This window comes from Saccopteryx leptura, chromosome 10 (genome assembly GCF_036850995.1).
Source record: "Saccopteryx leptura isolate mSacLep1 chromosome 10, mSacLep1_pri_phased_curated, whole genome shotgun sequence".
Classification (NCBI taxonomy): domain Eukaryota; kingdom Metazoa; phylum Chordata; class Mammalia; order Chiroptera; family Emballonuridae; genus Saccopteryx; species Saccopteryx leptura.
The window spans coordinates 625,709-642,570 of NC_089512.1; the positions used below are offsets into that span (position 1 = coordinate 625,709).

General features: G+C 58.3%; 1 protein-coding gene across 2 annotated transcripts in view; it reads right to left on the reverse strand.

Annotated features, from left to right (window-relative positions):
• Positions 1 to 653: 653 nt before the first annotated feature.
• The window catches only part of LOC136382297 (contactin-3-like), a 210,160-nt gene continuing 193,951 nt past the window's right edge, over positions 654 to 16,862 (reverse strand). Inside the window, exons 20-23 of one of the 2 annotated variants that reach the window (XM_066351405.1) lie at positions 10,732 to 10,915; positions 5,444 to 5,541; positions 4,282 to 4,450; positions 654 to 1,683 (exon numbers count right to left, since the gene is read on the reverse strand). In XM_066351405.1, coding sequence (XP_066207502.1) covers positions 1,580 to 1,683; positions 4,282 to 4,450; positions 5,444 to 5,541; positions 10,732 to 10,915 — 555 coding nt within the window. In that variant the 3' untranslated portion in view covers positions 654 to 1,579. Of the gene's footprint in view, positions 1,684 to 4,281; positions 4,451 to 5,428; positions 5,542 to 10,731; positions 10,916 to 16,862 lie in introns of both variants that reach the window. The other variant, XM_066351404.1, reaches the window with a different exon arrangement.

A 16,862-nucleotide genomic window follows, 5' to 3' on the forward strand; every position in this document is an offset into this window, starting at 1 on the left:
GCAACATCTAACGCCCAGTCTGCCGACGTCACGCTCAGTATGCCGACGTCATGGGTTGCCTACATATCACTATGAAGTCGCGTCCCGGACAGTCAGTCCCCAGCGAGTGCGTCACACGCACGCCGGTCAGGGGCGTTGCCCTGGTTCCAGTCCACACTGAGGAACTAGAGACCCTGCCGGACTCACTCACTCAGACAGACGGCTGGTGTCTCACTCATGAAGACACTGTCTCTGTCGTCTGGAAGTGAGAGAGAGTCTTCTCTTAATGCACCCGGAAATGGGAAGTGAAAACTGGTGTGAATTCCCTTCCCGCTGGGGCGGCGATTCAAGTCGTTCTTCATCCGTGCCCCCGTGTTTTAATAAAACCTGAAAGCTGGCTCGTAGGTGCGAAGGGAGCAATTCGTTACTGTTCTTACCCTTAACTTTTTATCTTAGAGGAAGGATGACTTGAGCCCATGTCAACCCAATAGTGTCACTGAACGGGGGAGAAAAGCTCTGTCCAGAACGGAAAGCATGTTTGGGGGACGTGCCTGGTCCTGGTGCCCAATGTGCACGCAGTGTGTGCACGCGGTGTGTACGGTCACACTGACGTCTGCCATGGCCAGAGCTAACCACGCTCGCTCCCGTCTCCCTCCCTTCTCTGTTACAAGTCATCCCCGGGCAGAGGTCAGGCTGCGTGGGCGGGGGGGGGCAGAGAGAGGGCAGAGGTCAGGCGGGCGTGGGCTGGGGGGGCAGAGAGAGGGCAGAGGTCAGGCTGCGTGGGCTGGAGGGGCAGAGAGAGGGCAGAGGTCAGGCGGGCGTGGGCTGGGGGGGCAGAGAGAGGGCAGAGGTCAGGCGGGCATGGGCTGGGGGGGCAGAGAGAGGGCAGAGGTCAGGCTGCGTGGGCTGGGGGGGCAGAGAGAGGGCAGAGGTCAGGCGGGTGTGGGCTGGAGGAACAGAGAGAGGGCAGAGGTCAGGCGGGCGTGGGCTGCGGGGGCAGAGAGAGGGCAGAGGTCAGGCGGGCGTGGGCTGGGGGGGCAGAGAGAGGGCAGAGAGAGGAACAGGACTTGGGGAGAGCCCTAGCCATTCCACAGGACATGGGGACCGGACGGCCCCCTTCCAACCTGCACGGCTGCATCTCCCAAACCTCCTCGGAATCACAGGCACCCTCTTCCAGATGGGGCAGTTTTTGAAATGAAGAGCTGGCCCCCTCAAAGCTATACAGGTGAAGTCCCCCTAACCGCGCTGTTATAACATGAAATTAATGTCAGGGTTCAATGGGCTTTTCTAGATGAATAAAACCCAACACAGCGTGTGCGTCCACCAGCGGCGCTGAAAACCGTGACATCGTAGCAGATCGTCTCTGTCCAAGTCAAAGAACGTAACGTGTGAAGTCCTTTGGTTTTTCAAGTATTAAGGCATTTTCAAGAGTCTCCGGAAAGGATGCACTGTTTTTCAAAATTATATCCGTAGTTTACCGATGTAGAAAGTTAAAAATACAGAGTTGGGAAAAAGAAAACATGCATCATCCACTGCATCTCATAAAAGCACTTTTCTTTTAAACCAGTGAACTTTCCAGTAAACAGTAAAAACAGAGCTGCTACCACCACAGGGCACGCACAACGCAGAGCAGGACCGTCAGCACGCAGCTGGACACGGGGTGGACCTTGGCCATGGTGGACGTGGAGCCCCTTGCGTCCAAACCTGTCACAGGCGAGAAACAGCCCATTGGTAAGGATCACACTAGCATCGGCGGTCAGGACAAGAGCCAGGCTTGTCCTCTCAACATCGGACCGCGGCGCGAGCCTCACCGAGGACCGCATGTGACCGTCCGCCCTTGGCTGGTTTACCAGCGCGGGCGCGGAGTAGCCGTCAAGAATCTCTACAGAGCCCTGGCCGGTTGGCTCAGCGATAGCGCGTCGGCCTGGCGTGCGGGGAACCCAGGTTCGATTCCCGGCCAGGGCACATAGGAGAAGCGCCCATCTGCTTCTCCACCCCTCCCCCCTCCTTCCTCTCTGTCTCTCTCTTCCCCTCCCGCAGCCAAGGCTCCATTGGAGCAAAGATGGCCCGGGCGCTGGGGATGGCTCCTTGGCCTCTGCCCCAGGTGCTAGAGTGGCTCTGGTCGCTGCAGAGCGACGCCCCGGAGGGGCAGAGCATCGCCCCCTGGTGGGCAGAGCTTCGCCCCTGGTGGGCGTGCCGGGTGGATCCCCGTTGGGCGCATGCGGGAGTCTGTCTGACTGTCTCTCCCCGTTTCCAGCTTCAGAAAAAAAAAAAGAATCTCTACGGAAACACCGACCCATTCGAGTCTTCTCAAACAACCCTCGCCCTTGTTCACCTGGTGTTCTTATCTCTGACTGAAGCTGACGCCACAGCCTGACTCTGAGACAATTACTCTAGTCTAGTGCACACACTGATACACGTCAGGGGTTTAATTAAGGAAAGCCTCCCAGGGTAAGAATTCGCAAAAACAAAATCTGTTTTAATTCGATTCGTTTTTGGACAAATTATTATGCGTAAGATAAACTATCATTTTGCAAACAAAGCAAACAACAAAAGCCCCATTCTCTCAGAGGTGGCCGTCTGTCCACACAGCTCAGCCCGACGGCGGACGTCAGCGCGGAGGCGGCCTCAGGTCACCAGTCATCACCGCCCTCCCCCCTGACCTTGCCGTCAGCTAATCCCTGGTCTTGCTCAACGGAGGGCACACGCTCTCAGAAATGTCTGCTGTCGACAATGGTTTCTACGGACTTCATGTGGTAGGACTTGTTCTGAGATCAACGACCCCTATTTCCTTACAAGTGTAGCGGCCTGTTTTAGTCGAAGGATTTATGATTTCACGGAAACCTAAGACCCCTCCGAGCCTCCACGTCCCCTCTCTCTTTCCCGGCCGGGGACGTCGTCAGGTGCTGCGTTTTTTTTCCCCGAGACTGAAGGCAGAGGAGGCTCTGCCCCCGAGTGCGGGAGACTGTTGACCAGGCTCCGTCTCTGTCACTAAGTCTGCTGGACAGAACGTGGAGGTGGGAGGGCGTGGACAGCGCAGGGGACCCCAGCGCAGGTGTGGGGGCGCCCACCCCCCGCAGTCAGAATCCGAGGGTGCCTCACGGCCGGCCCCCACTCCCCCGGATTCCCCAGCGCCCGTGGGAAACCCTGTTCTCACCCACAGTTGGCGGGACCTGCACTGCGGACCAGGGACACGGGCCGGCCGCCTACGGCCTGGGAGATGCACGTACTGAGCGTGTGCACACCGCCCAGCCCCGCGCTGCTCAGGGGCCTCCGGGGCTCCAGCTGGGGCCTGGAGACTCCACATTGGAGATTTAACAGATACAATTTCCTCCTCATTGTCACTGATGAACTATACGCCTGAGTCTGTCTCCCCTCCCTCTGAAAGCGTAATTCCCACGACAAAAAGGTTCATTGGGATTTTTGAAAGAAAAGTTAGTGCGGCCTTCCATGGACATCAGAAAGTAAGATTTTTTTTTTTTGAAGTTTTTTGTTTGTTTGGACAACTGGTGTGTGACCTTAATAATGTTATTTTTTCCCCTACTTTTTAAAGAATTGATCGGCTTCATTTATGATTTCTAGAAAGCAAGTGACTCATATGAAACATTGTTGATACTGTTTTGTGGGTCCCACACTGCCCTCCAGGAATTCTGCTCTAAAGAGCAGTGCAGAGGAGAATTTAGGCTGAGTGAGGACCAGAGTTCAGATGGATGAAATTCCTCTCAACGCTTCTCGGTGTCTCTCCTGTCTTCCTGCCCTCGCCCCCTGCCTCTGTTGTGGGGGGTCCCCCCGGTCAGCCTGCACCCCCTGCCTCTGTTGAGGGGCGTCCCCCCCCGGTCAGCCTGCACCCCCTGCCTCTGTTGTGGGGCGTCCCCCCCCGGTCAGCCTGCACCCCCTCCCTCTGTTGTGGGGCGTCCCCCCCCGGTCAGCCTGCACCCCCTCCCTCTGTTGAGGGGCGTCCCCCCCCGGTCAGCCTGCACCCCCTGCCTCTGTTGAGGGGCGTCCCCCGGTCAGCCCGCACCCCCTCCCTCTGTTGTGGGGCGTCCCCCCCCGGTCAGCCTGCACCCCCTGCCTCTGTTGTGGGGCGTCCCCCCCCGGTCAGCCTGCACCCCCTGCCTCTGTTGAGGGGCGTCCCCCCCCGGTCAGCCTGCACCCCCTCCCTCTGTTGTGGGGCGTCCCCCTGGCCAGCCTGCACCCCCTCTCCCCAGGTGGACAGCGTGGGGGGTGGACAGACGGGCCCCGGGCCCCGGGGGTCGCGGCACGGACGCTGCAGAGAAAGGAGAGAGGTCCATGGACGCTCACCGGGGACCCGCGGGATCCGGACGGGCTCGCTGCTGGCCCCGTCCCCGCCCTCCGTGGTGGCCCGGACCTGGACGACGTAGCCCTCCCTAACAGGCAGCAGCAGCTCGGCCGAGGTCTCGTTGGTGCTCAGCACCTGCGCGTAGTCCTGTCCGCTCGCCCTGTAGTACACCTGCGGGTGGACACTCTCGTCACATGTGCCGCCCACTCCAGCGTGGCCGTGGGCCTCCCTGCTCGGACCCCCTTTCCTGTGTCACTGGACAAAGTCACACTCCGTCTCCACCCAGAGGGCTCAGGCGAGGGATCAGCACACGGCAGGGTGATCATGTCCTCAAAGCCACAGAGGCCGGGGAAGAGTGAAGTCGCTGTGGATGGACTGGGCTGGACCGGGGTGGGGTGGACCAGGCTGGGCTGGACCAGGCTGGGCTGGACTGGGGTGTGGTGGACCAGGCTGGGCTGGACCGGGGTGGGGTGGACCAGGCTGGGCTGGACCAGGCTGGGCTGGACTGGGGTGTGGTGGACCAGGCTGGGCTGGACCGGGGTGGGGTGGACCAGGCTGGGCTGGACCAGGCTGGGCTGGACCGGGGTGTGGTGGACCAGGCTGGGCTGGACCAGGCTGGGCTGGACTGGGGTGTGGTGGACCAAGGTGGGCTGGACCAGGCTGGGCTGGACTGGGGTGTGGTGGACCAAGGTGGGCTGGACCAGGCTGGGCTGGACTGGGGTGTGGTGGACCAGGCTGGGCTGGACCAGGCTGGGCTGGACCGGGGTGGGGTGGGCATCTAGGTGGGGCTAAGGCCCCTGCTGCCCGATGGTGAACTTCAGTCTGAGGACTCAGACCAGCACCTCACTGTTTTGAAGTACACGGGTAGCATCCCAACTAGCAAAGCAATTCACAGCGAACAGTTCACAGACGTGGTCCAAAATCCGCACATGTGAAATGAGCAGACTCATTCCACTGAATTGTGTTGAAGCAATCAGACATTTTGGGGAAGCGACCTTTTACTAACAGAGGTAGCATCTGCGTGTCAGTATCAGGCCACAGGATGAAGCCACGTGGCCCACACGGGGAAAACCAAGTCCCCTCCCCGCCCCCCCCCCCCCAGCCCTGGCTGAAGCCGGAAGAGAAACCGGCACACGCTGCACCGCTGACCTTGTACCCGGTCACCTCGGACTCGTTCTCCATGGCTCGGACCCGTTCCCAGCGGAGCAGCACCTTCCTGTCCGTGGCGTTCCAGACCACGTTTCCTGGGGGCTGGCTGGGGGCTGGAGGGGAACGCGACACGTTACACAGACGAGAGCACACGGGGGACGTGTCCCTGAGCGGGGCGGGGCAGGGGTGGGCGGGGCAGGCGGGGCGGGGCAGGGGTGGGCGGGGCAGGCGGGGCGGGGCGGGCGGGGCAGGCGGGGCAGGGGTGGGCGGGGCAGGCGGGGCAGGGCAGCCCAACCCACCAGACCGGGACCCGCGTGCGCAGCTCAGCGGACCGTGTGTTTCAGCCCTCGGCTTCCACACTTACACCAGTGTTTCAGAAACTGAAGGCGGACCCTGGCACGTTCATGAGAATTCTACCAGGTGAGTCACGAAACCGTCTGAGGTCCACAGCATGGACCCCGCCCCGCCCCCAGCAGCTCCCTCTGGTGAACACGAGACCGTGAACTCACGCTGGGGGAGGGGCTCAGGAGCAGCGCAGGCCGCCGCCAAGGCCACGCCCGTCACGCACACAACCCCGTTTTAGGAACATTCAGTCTGAGATCTGCTGAGAGGATTCTTGAGGCCGTTGTCCGAGGGCTGGACCCGTCCACACCGAGAGCCAGACCACTGCTTGTATCAAGAGCAAGATCCTTGCCCTGAAAGTTCTCTGATCGTTAAAATTCTCAATAGGCTTCGTTTTAGAAGCCGACACATGTTGTCACCTATGGGCCACCTGTGGTCTGTCGTCATCGGAGCCTTTAGACAGAGGATGCCCCGAAGAGTGAGCTCGCCGTGGGTCGGCAAGTAACGGTGACTGAAGAGGCTAATGAGCGCTTCATTTAAATTTGCTTTCAAGAAGCACAAGTGTTTGGATATCAAAAACTAAGTGTTCCGTGGAAGCTACATTATTCAATGTGAGAATCTCTGTAATATTTTACATTCATCAAAAATACCACCCACGGGCCCTGGCCCACTAGTTCAGTGGTAGAGCATCAGCCCGGCATCTGGAAGTCCCAGGTTCGATTCCCGGCCAGAGCACACAGGAGAAGCGCCCATCTGCTTCTCCACCCCTCCCCCTCTCCTTCCTCTCTGTCTCTCTCTTCCCCTCCCGCAGCCAAGGCTCCATTGGAGCAAAGTTGGCCCGGGCACTGAGGATGGCTCCATGGCCTCCACCTCAGGCGCTAGAATGGCTCCAGTTGCAACAGAGCATCGCCCCCTGGTGGGCGTGCCGGGTGGATCCCGGTCGGGTGCATGCGGGAGTCTGTCTGACTGCCTCCCCGCTTCTCACTTCAGAAAAATACAAAAAAAAGATACAAAAAAAAAAAATACCACCACGATCCATGCCAATGTTACTCATGCACACAGAATTCTGTGTTTATGAGGACGCAGTGCTTGAACATGTGAAGCAGGCTGGTGAGGACGATAGTATGTGTTTTGAGTTCACAATTTTCAGTAAAAAGGAAGGATGTTGGATTAGTGATCATCCTTCCGACTGACCTGCTCGCTACTGTGGGCTGATTCACTCACTTAGCCACCAATCAATGTTCAACGAGGAGCACCCCCAGGGCCACTCTGGGCACAGGGCCGGGGGCTCAGGACACAGGCCCACGCTGGGCACAGGGCTGGGTACTCAGGACACAGGCCCGCACTGGACACAGGGCCGGGGGCTCAGGACACAGGCCCGCACTGGGCACAGGGCTGGGAGCTCAGGACACAGGCCCGCACTGGGCACAGGGCTGGGGGCTCAGGACACAGGCCCACGCCGGGCACAGGGCTGGGAGCTCAGGACACAGGCCCACACTGGGCACAGGGCTGGGGGCTCAGGACACAGGCCCACACTGGGCACAGGGCTGGGGGCTCAGGACACAGGCCCACACTGGGCACAGGGCTGGGAGCTCAGGACACAGGCCCACACTGGGCACAGGGCCGGGGGCTCAGGACACAGGCCCACACTGGGCACAGGGCCGGGAGCTCAGGACACAGGCCCACACTGGGCACAGGGCTGGGGGCTCAGGACACAGGCCCACACTGAGCACAGGGTGGGGTGCTCAGGACACAGGATTCAGTCCCCAGTAAGGCTGCAGCCCAGAGGGGATGAGAGGCGGCCGAGAGTCATCTAAGCTCTTATGTCAGCTCTTTGTGCCTGAAGCACGATGGTGCTTCTCTTTATAGCAGCACAGAAGTGACCACCACCCCCAGGAGGCTCTGAAGCTAAAGCTGCCGCCAGGCTCGGGAGCGCGTGAAGAGCTGCCCGTCACAGTGTCACAAACACATTACAGGCATTTCCGTATGTTTGAAACTTGAACATTAATGTTGTTTACATTCTATATGAGGATGCTTAAGGATTTTAATTATCTATACACTTCCCACTCAGCATCAGAAACTTCCTAACTAACCCCCACGGGCCAGCGTGTAAAGCGCCCGATTGTCCTTCTCAGGGGTTCTGTCCAGTTGCTGGACTCTGCACTGTTCCAGCCCCATGTGGATGGGGGGGGCCGTCAGTCCACGATCACCCTTCCCCACCCCCGACCACAGAGTAAAACCCCAGTGAGCACCGGGGTCAAACGACGTGGACATCTGGGGTGAAAGACGGGACAGGAGTGTCCCATCCGGGTATGGGTGGCTCCCTGCTCTGTGGCCCCAGGACCCTTAGCAGCACGTGTGTCTCAGCACCCTCACCCCAAAGCGAGAATCAACAAATTCAGCACATGGACGTGCTCAGGACAGGGACGGAAGCTGCCCAGCGAGGGACAGCCACTCACATCACGCTCTCATCATCCTTAGAGTTACGTGCAGTTTCTACCTCAGGTTGGGTGTGCACAGACTGCCACGGAGTCATGAGGGGCTTTGCTGCCTTTTCCTTTTTAAGTGAGAGGAGGGGAGATAAGAGTCCCTCATGTACCCCAACAGGAATCCACTGGCAACCACGTCTGGTGTGATGCTCTGCCCATCTGGGGCCATGCTCACAACAGAGCTATTTTTAGCACCTGAGGCAGAGGCTCCACAGAGCCACCCTCCGCACCCGGGGCCAACACACTCAAATCAATCGAGCCATGGCTGCAGGAGAGAGGGAGAGAAAGAGAGAGAGAGAGAAAGGAGGGGAAGAAAAGCAGATGGGCACTTCTCCTGTGTGCCCTGACCGAGAATCGAACTCAGGACATCCACACACCAGGTTGATGCTCTACCACTGAGCCAACTGGCCAGGGCCTTGCCTCTTTTTTAAATTTTATTTCACATAGTGTGTGACCGTGGCATTCCTACTGATTTATAATCAGCCTCCTCCTTGCGCCTGGGCAAGTCACTCAGTCCCTCGCGGGTTCCATGAGGGTCTCACTTGGTTTCCAACTGCAGTTTCCCACCAAACACGCACATCGACTACTGAGTCAGAGGAAAGAGCCACATGAACCCATCTGCATATAGTTTTTTGCAGTCATAACTTTTGATTGGTGCTGTGCTTTGAATACATAATGACGCATATTTAAACCTCCCTACGTCAGAATTGACACTGGGAACCCCAAACCCACAGAGTGGGGTGGGGCGGGGTAGGGTGGGGGAGTGTATTTTCAGCTCATTTCCAAACCCACATGCTCCATGGTGTGACCCCGACCTTGTGCTGGGAATAAGAGATTGAGTCATGCTTGCCCTCGTTATTAGTAAATGATGAAGATTAATTACCACATTAGTTGGTTGCTTAGGAATGGATGCTGCTAAACAAATGAAAACGGTTTGTTGATCGACTGCTGCCCTGCAAGCTCATTATCCTTGCGAGCTGGTCGCCAAACCCTCTTTTCTTTAGAAAAATGCAAAGACACGCGTCTGAACTTCCCTGGCCAAATTAAATTAATTAAATCCAAAGTGGGAGAATGATGCTTTATATACATCTTAAACGACCCACAACACTAGCCAATGATATTCAATCTTATATTATTGGTGTCCTTGGCCATTTTAGCCGACATATACAGGTTCTCATAAAAATTCAGGGATTCTGTATGAAAAGAGAAATGCGCTCATAAAATTGGTAATCGAGCAAAACGACGTTCTCCCCTATAAAGCTCATGAGGCAAACGTCTTTACCGAGTGACTCGTGTAAGGAGGGCATCGTTGTGCAGCAGTCCTTCCCCGCCCCCCGCCCCCCGCCCCCGCCCCTCACCCGGAGGAGAGAAGTCACGGGCTGCCTCACACGGCCGTTAGGAGGCCCGACTGTGGGGAAGTGGGAGCTGCACTTGGGACAGAGAACGGTCACAGTGTCTGTGACCCTGACCACGGGAACGGCTCTGTGGTGAGAGGGGAACTCGCAGCTCCACGACTCAACACGCAGGGGGCACTGACCACACGTCCGGCCCCCCCACTCCGACATGGTCACATGGGGCTCCGTCCACTCGACACGCAGGGGGGACCGACCACACGCCCGGCCCCGCTCCCCACAGCCCCACTCGGACACGGTCACACGGGGCTCCGTCCACTCGACACGCAGGGGGGACCGACCACACGCCCGGCCCCCTCACTCCGACACGGTCACACGGGGCTCTGTCCACTCGACACGCAGGGGGGACCGACCACACGCCCGGCCCCCTCACTCCGACAAGGTCACACGGGGCTCCTGACGGGTGCTGAGCTTCCCGTGAGCACAGCGCACAGAGCCGCGGTGACGGGCAACGCCGGCGTCCTGCTTGGGTGTCAGGGTGTCACCACGTCCCCCTGGACCCACGCCGACGGCCACCATACACCACACTTCGCCAGCTTTCGGACAATGTGGGAGAGAAGGAGAAAAATCGCTCCTGACTCCCGACATGAACTTTTTAACCTTCTCCCATGTACCGGAAATCCTCAAGCAATGGGAAACTAACATACATGAAAATAAACCCACGAGGGCTTATTAAAATGGCGAGGCTCTGTTTTCTATCTGTGTCCTCGTCTGGGTGGGGACGGGAGTCACACATGTCAACGTGCCCACCCCTTCAGGGGACAGTGACGCCAGGGACGGACACCTCTTCTCACACAGACCGCCGGCGTGTCCTCAGGTGATCACGTGCTGGGACTCGAAATGTAAACTCTCCCTTATTTGAAAACGTGGGCCTGAGTTAACGTAACCACTGCACGCTGGCAGGTCGCCCGGAAGGTCTGGGGACAGCAGGAAAAGGCGTGTGGCTCTGCGTTTGCAGGGGACGGAGCACGGCTCGCCGACGAGCTCGTCCACTTAAACCCACAGGAGGTGCCATTCCAGACGCAACGCCTCCCCCCATGCAGCAGCCGAGCCTACGCACGCGTCTTCCTGGTGGTGGCGTTCACGGTGGCGCTGAAGGGCCCGGCGCCCGCGCTGTTGTAAGCCCGCACGGCGGCGTGGTACTCCTGGCGGCTGTTCAGGCCGCGCAGCCGGGCCGAGGTCCTGCCGGCCGCCACGGTCACTCTGCGCGAGGAGCCCTCCTCCGCGCCGCTCCAGTACCGCACCTGCGGGCAGAAGCAGGACAGAGCGGGTGAGAGCTGCCACCTCAGGGTCAGCGGCTCCCCGTGCAGGCGCCGGGCTCACTGTGCGCTGAACCACGTCCCCGAGGCAGCGCTGTGGGCCCCGGGCCTGAGCCTCGGGTTTGAGGACAGCGTCTCGAGGAGACAGACGAGGACAAGTACAGAGACGCCAGGCAGCGCTGAGGAGAGGCGCTCAGCACCAGGAGGGTCGGGTCGGGTCTCAGCCACGGGGACGCGAAGGAGAAACCCGCATAGCTAATGAGCTGAGCGTCCCCGCAGCCCCTGATGGACCAGGGCACCATGTCCAGCTTCAGGATTCTGGACGCTGTGCTGCAGCTCTGCTGACGGGGACAGGCCTTCTGGGAAGGAGGTGACCATCAGGGAGAAACCAGCACAGAGCCGCCTGACCACCGACTGTCCTCCGGGGACGCCCACCTGTCATGGAGCCCCGCCCTGTGCCCACAGAGCCGCCTGACCACCGACTGTCCTCTGGGCACGGCCACCTGTCATGGAGCCCCGCCCTGTGCCCGCAGAGCCGACTGACCACCGACTGTCCTCCGGGGACACCCACCTGTCGTGGAGCCCCGCCCTGTGCCCGCAGAGCCGCCTGACCACCGACTGTCCTCCGGGGACGGCCACCTGTCATGGAGCCCCGCCCTGTGCCCGCAGAGCCGCCTGACCACCGACTGTCCTCCGGGGACACCCACCTGTCGTGGAGCCCCGCCCTGTGCCCGCAGAGCCGCCTGACCACCGACTGTCCTCCGGGGACGGCCACCTGTCATGGAGCCCCGCCCTGTGCCCGCAGAGCCGCCTGACCACCGACTGTCCTCCGGGGACACCCACCTGTCGTGGAGCCCCGCCCTGTGCCCGCAGAGCCGCCTGACCACCGACTGTCCTCCGGGGACACCCACCTGTCGTGGAGCCCCGCCTTGTGCCCGCAGAGCCGCCTGACCACCGACTGTCCTCCGGGGACACCCACCTGTCGTGGAGCCCCGCCCTGTGCCCGCAGAGCCGCCTGACCACCGACTGTCCTCCGGGGACACCCACCTGTCATGGAGCCCCGCCCTGTGCCCGCAGAGCCGACTGACCACCGACTGTCCTCCGGGAACACCCACCTGTCGTGGAGCCCCGCCCTGTGCCCGCAGACCTGCTGTGGAGAAAGGAGGCCGTGACCGCGGTTCCCTGGAAACGAGCGATAACCTGTGCGTTTGGGTTTAATTCTTCTGGATTGTGCAAAACGACCTGAGATCCCATACAAACATGTATGTATACCGAGTACAGACACATAAAACTAAGTCAATGAGAATGTTTGATAAGAAAACAGAAAAGGGCAGAAGAAACAGCCTACAAGCGCCTGCTCCCTGACACCCCGCTCGGAGTCGCGGCAACGTTGGTCTTGTTGGTCCCGTGAGAAGGAAACAGGCCCCTAAAGAGCACGGGGTTGGCCAGTCCTCCTGCTGAGCCAGGTGAGCCCCGCCCGCTGACGGGGACACGTGACCCACACGGGAGCGCAGGGCGGCCAGTCCTCCTGCTGAGCCAGGTGAGCCCCGACCACTGACGGGGACACGTGACCCACACGGGAGCGCGGGGCGGCCAGTCCTCCTGCTGAGCCAGGTGAGCCCCGCCCGCTGACGGGGACACGTGACCCACACGGGAGCGCGGGGCGGCCAGTCCTCCTGCTGAGCCAGGTGAGCCCCGACCACTGACGGGGACACGTGACCCACACGGGAGCGCAGGGCGGCCAGTCCTCCTGCTGAGCCAGGTGAGCCCCGCCCACTGATGGGGACACGGACCCACACGGGAGCGCAGGGCGGCCAGTCCTCCTGCTGAGCCAGGTGAGCCCTGACCGCTGACGGGGGACACGTGACCGACACGGGAGGCAGATGTGCCCCGACCACTGACGGGGACACGTGACCCACACGGGAGCGCAGGGCGGCCAGTCCTCCTGCTGAGCCAGGTGAGCCCTGACCGCTGACGGGGGACACGTGACCGACACGGGAGGCAGATGTGCCCCGCCCGCTGACGGGGACACGTGACCCACACGGGAGCGCAGGGCGGCCAGTCCTCCTGCTGAGCCAGGTGAGCCCTGACCGCTGACGGGGGACACGTGACCGACACGGGAGGCAGATGTGCCCCGACCACTGACGGGGACACGTGACCCACACGGGAGCGCAGGGCGGCCAGTCCTCCTGCTGAGCCGGGTGAGCCCCGCCCGCTTACGGGGACACGTGACCCACACGGGAGCAGGCTGTGCACAGGCTTCCGCAGACACTGTGCGCTCCCTGTTTTCCTGGAATTGCCCTTATGGTCTGACTTTGGTTTCTCCACTCTTGATAGCAAAATATAAAGACAGGAAACCCCTTCGACAGTTTGTGCAGATAAATGGCTGTTTGGGTACGAGATGGCCACGAGTCATTTGCCATCGGTGTCATGGAGTCGACGGGCCGTGTGGGGCCTGCGAGAGGTGACAGGGCAGCCATGTTCCCCTGAGTGATGGGGCCCCACACGGCTCTGGCTGAACTGGGGTGGGGGGGGGTGGACCGAGTGACACGCTACTTTTTTTAAAGAAAGCAGAAATTTTAGTTTTAATGTGAAAGGCCCTAAATTGTGTTTTGATTTCATTTTTTTAAAGACAATGTAGGCTGGCCTGACCAGGTGGTGGCACAGTGGATAGAGGGTTGGATTGGGATGCTGAAGACCCACGTTTGAGACCCCGAGGTCGCCAGCTTGAGTGCGGGCTCATCTGGTTTGAGCAAAGCTCATTAGCTTGGACCCAAGGTCACTGGCTTGAGCAAGGGGTCACTCACTCTGCTGGAGCCCCCCGGTCAAGGCACATATGAGAAAGCAATTAATGAACAACTAAGGTGCCACCATAAAGAATTGATGATTCTCATCTCTCTCCCTTCCTGTCTGTCTGTCCCTATCTGTCCTTCTCTCTGACTCTCTTTCTGTTTCTAAAAAAAAAAAAAAAGACAATGTAGGCTGAAGAAAACGTCCTTATGGGGTGCATAGGGGAACAAGTCTTAATCCTCTGGGGAAAATACACTAGAAATTACTGTTTTTCATTTTTTAAATGAGCAACATAAAATTAGTAGCAAAGTATAAATTCAGGGTTTTCAATAATGATCCCAGATTAGCACACTAGTATTATATCAGATCAACATTGTCCCTATAGGTGTGCACACATATGTGTATGTGCATATGCATAGATATGCATGTATATATGTGCACGTGTCTGTGTGTATATATGTATTATGTGTGTGCATGTATATTTTTACATGTACAGGCCCCCAAATTCATGCACTATGCCATGTTCGTGTGTGTGCACACTCGTTTTTCCTGGAAAGGAGCTACTAGTTTTTGTAAGAAGTATGTGAAGTAAGTTGGGACTAAATTGAAAATGTAGTTTCTGCAGCTTTAAGGCATCACGTTAATACTAAAAATAACATCTTAGCCAAGAAAATGCACATAAATAGACTCCATTTGCTGTTATCAGAGGAAACAGCATTAAAGAAGAGGCCAGGCTGTCTCTTCCAGCATCACGGTCGAGTGCCTTGCTAACGGGGCTGACCGCCCAGCCCGACGGTCAGCACTGTGGGGGTCGTCTGGCCGAGAGGAAGGCACAGTGATGAGGCGGCATTTCCCTCCCCGGCAGCGACTGTGAACCTACTAACTGAGAATGGCACGGGATTGATAATTATAATAATAAAATGACAGACAGCCTGGAGACTTGTGGGCGGGGGCACGGCCCAGGGCGGGAGCAAGATCGCACCGGGATGAGCAAGGACGACCCATGGTCAACGCAGGCACCGCCGGGCGGGAGGGGTGGTGGGACTTGGGGTCCTCCTGTCACCCTGGGCTCCTGCTGGGGTCCGATCCATGGCCACCCCTCTTCTCTGTGAAGTCACCTCAACAGAAGTCCCCAGGAACGGTTCCTTGGGGAGATCGATTTAAAGAAGAAAGACAAAATCGTTCTCCGTGGCATTCGGAAGTCCTCCACAAAACCACCCACAGGAAGAGCTGCCCGGCTTCCACACCCGAACAAGGCGCAACTTTAAGGGCCCACGGCTCACAGGTGTTGGAAATATTTAAATGTGGAGAAAATCTATGCCAAACTGAACACGGTATTAGTTAAAATCGATTATATAACCCGATTTAAAGTAGCTTTACTTTAAAAATTGAATATGCATATAACTAAAAGAAATAAAGTGGTGACATTAATATCCCTAATTTCTGTAAGTAGTTAATCAATCTTAGTCTATGATATTTTGATCAAAAATATTTATATAAGGCTAGGTAATTAAAAAAAAAGAAAGAGTAAAAGTCAAGCATGGAATAAAGACAACCACCCTGTTTTTCTTCTCCTCTGAGTCCTCAGAGAGCAGAATGTCCCTCCCCGCTCATGGGGATTTCAGAGGCACAACCCCAGCACAGGGCCAGAGAGGGGACACTGCTGAGGTGGACGGCACACCCTCTGCAGAGGAAACTGTGCAGGAAAGAGATGCCGCAGCGCTGACAACATGGAGGCCTCGTGCCCGGAGGATGAGCAGAGTCAGACCTCAGCGCACGGGAGCCTGTGAGCCAGAAAGACGGGGATGGCCCATCGGAAATGGATCCTCGAATAAGTACACAGCGGGCACGCTTGCTCAAGGGGAGGCTGGGCTTAGAGGCCAGAACAGGCCACTGAGGAAGAAGCCTGGGTACGTCTAAGCAATACCAGGCGGAAGTCCCACACCTGAAAGGTGCAATCTTGAAAAACAAAATCCAAGATGGAGTTAAGCTGCAGTCTAGAAGGTACTGAACAAATCCGGAACATGGAGGAAGACGTGACCCTGGGGGAAGCAGAGTTCAGAGTCACTGAGGACAACAGGACGTGTCCCAACCAGAGTTCCCAGAGAGATTAAGGAACAGGCGGTGATAGAAGAGAAAATGCCTGAGAATGTTCCAGAACGGAAGAAGCCCACGGATTTCCATGTTATAATTTCGCTCTGAGTTCAGTGGGGAAAACAGAAGATCCAGCGCCAACCGCAGGTACGCGGCCTCAGAATTAGGTTGAATTATGCGGGACGCCCAGCTGGTGTCGGGAAAACCCACATATATCGTAGAGCAAAAGATAAACATTTATTCGTGGCCCTGGCCGGTTGGCTCAGTGGTAGAGCATCGGCCTGGCGTGCAGGGGTCCCGGGTTCGATTCCCGGCCAGGGCACACAGGAAAAGCACCCATCTGCTTCTCCACCCCTCCCCCTCTCCTTCCTCTCTGTCTCTCTCTTCCCCTCCTGCAGCCAAGGCCCCATTGGAGCAAAGATGGCCAGGGCGCTGGGGATGGCTCCTTGGCCTCTGCCCCAGGCGCTAAAGTGGCTCTGGTTGCAACATGGCGACGCCCCGGAGGGGCAGAGCATCGCTCCCTGGTGTGCAGAGCGTCGCCCCTGGTGGGCGTGCCGGGTGGATCCCGGTCGGGCGCATGCGGGAGTCTGTCTGACTGTCTCTCCCCATTTCCAGCTTCGGAAAAATACAAAAAAAAAAAAAATTTATTCGTGAAGCTAGGGACAGCAGAGACCCCTTCTTGGTGGGGAACACGTTCCAAGGTTCCCCGTGGATGCCTGAAGCCACGGAGAGGACTGCCCCCCATTTGTATGCTGTGTCTTCCTGCAAACGCACAAGTCCGATAGTCAATTCACAAATCAGGCGCAGGAAGAGATGAACAACCCCTCAGGAGACACAACTACGACCATGTGCTGTTACGAGTTACATAAATGTGACATTAACTACAACAAGGCGACCGGAGCACGAGCACTGTGGCACCGTGGGAGGTGATCTGACGAGAGAGACAGTCACTGATGTGACGTGGTGGAAACACGCAGAGAAAGCCACGGTTCAAACCCCCCGGGGCGGGGGCGGGAGACAGCGTGGGCTGGTGAGAGATGGCACCCCG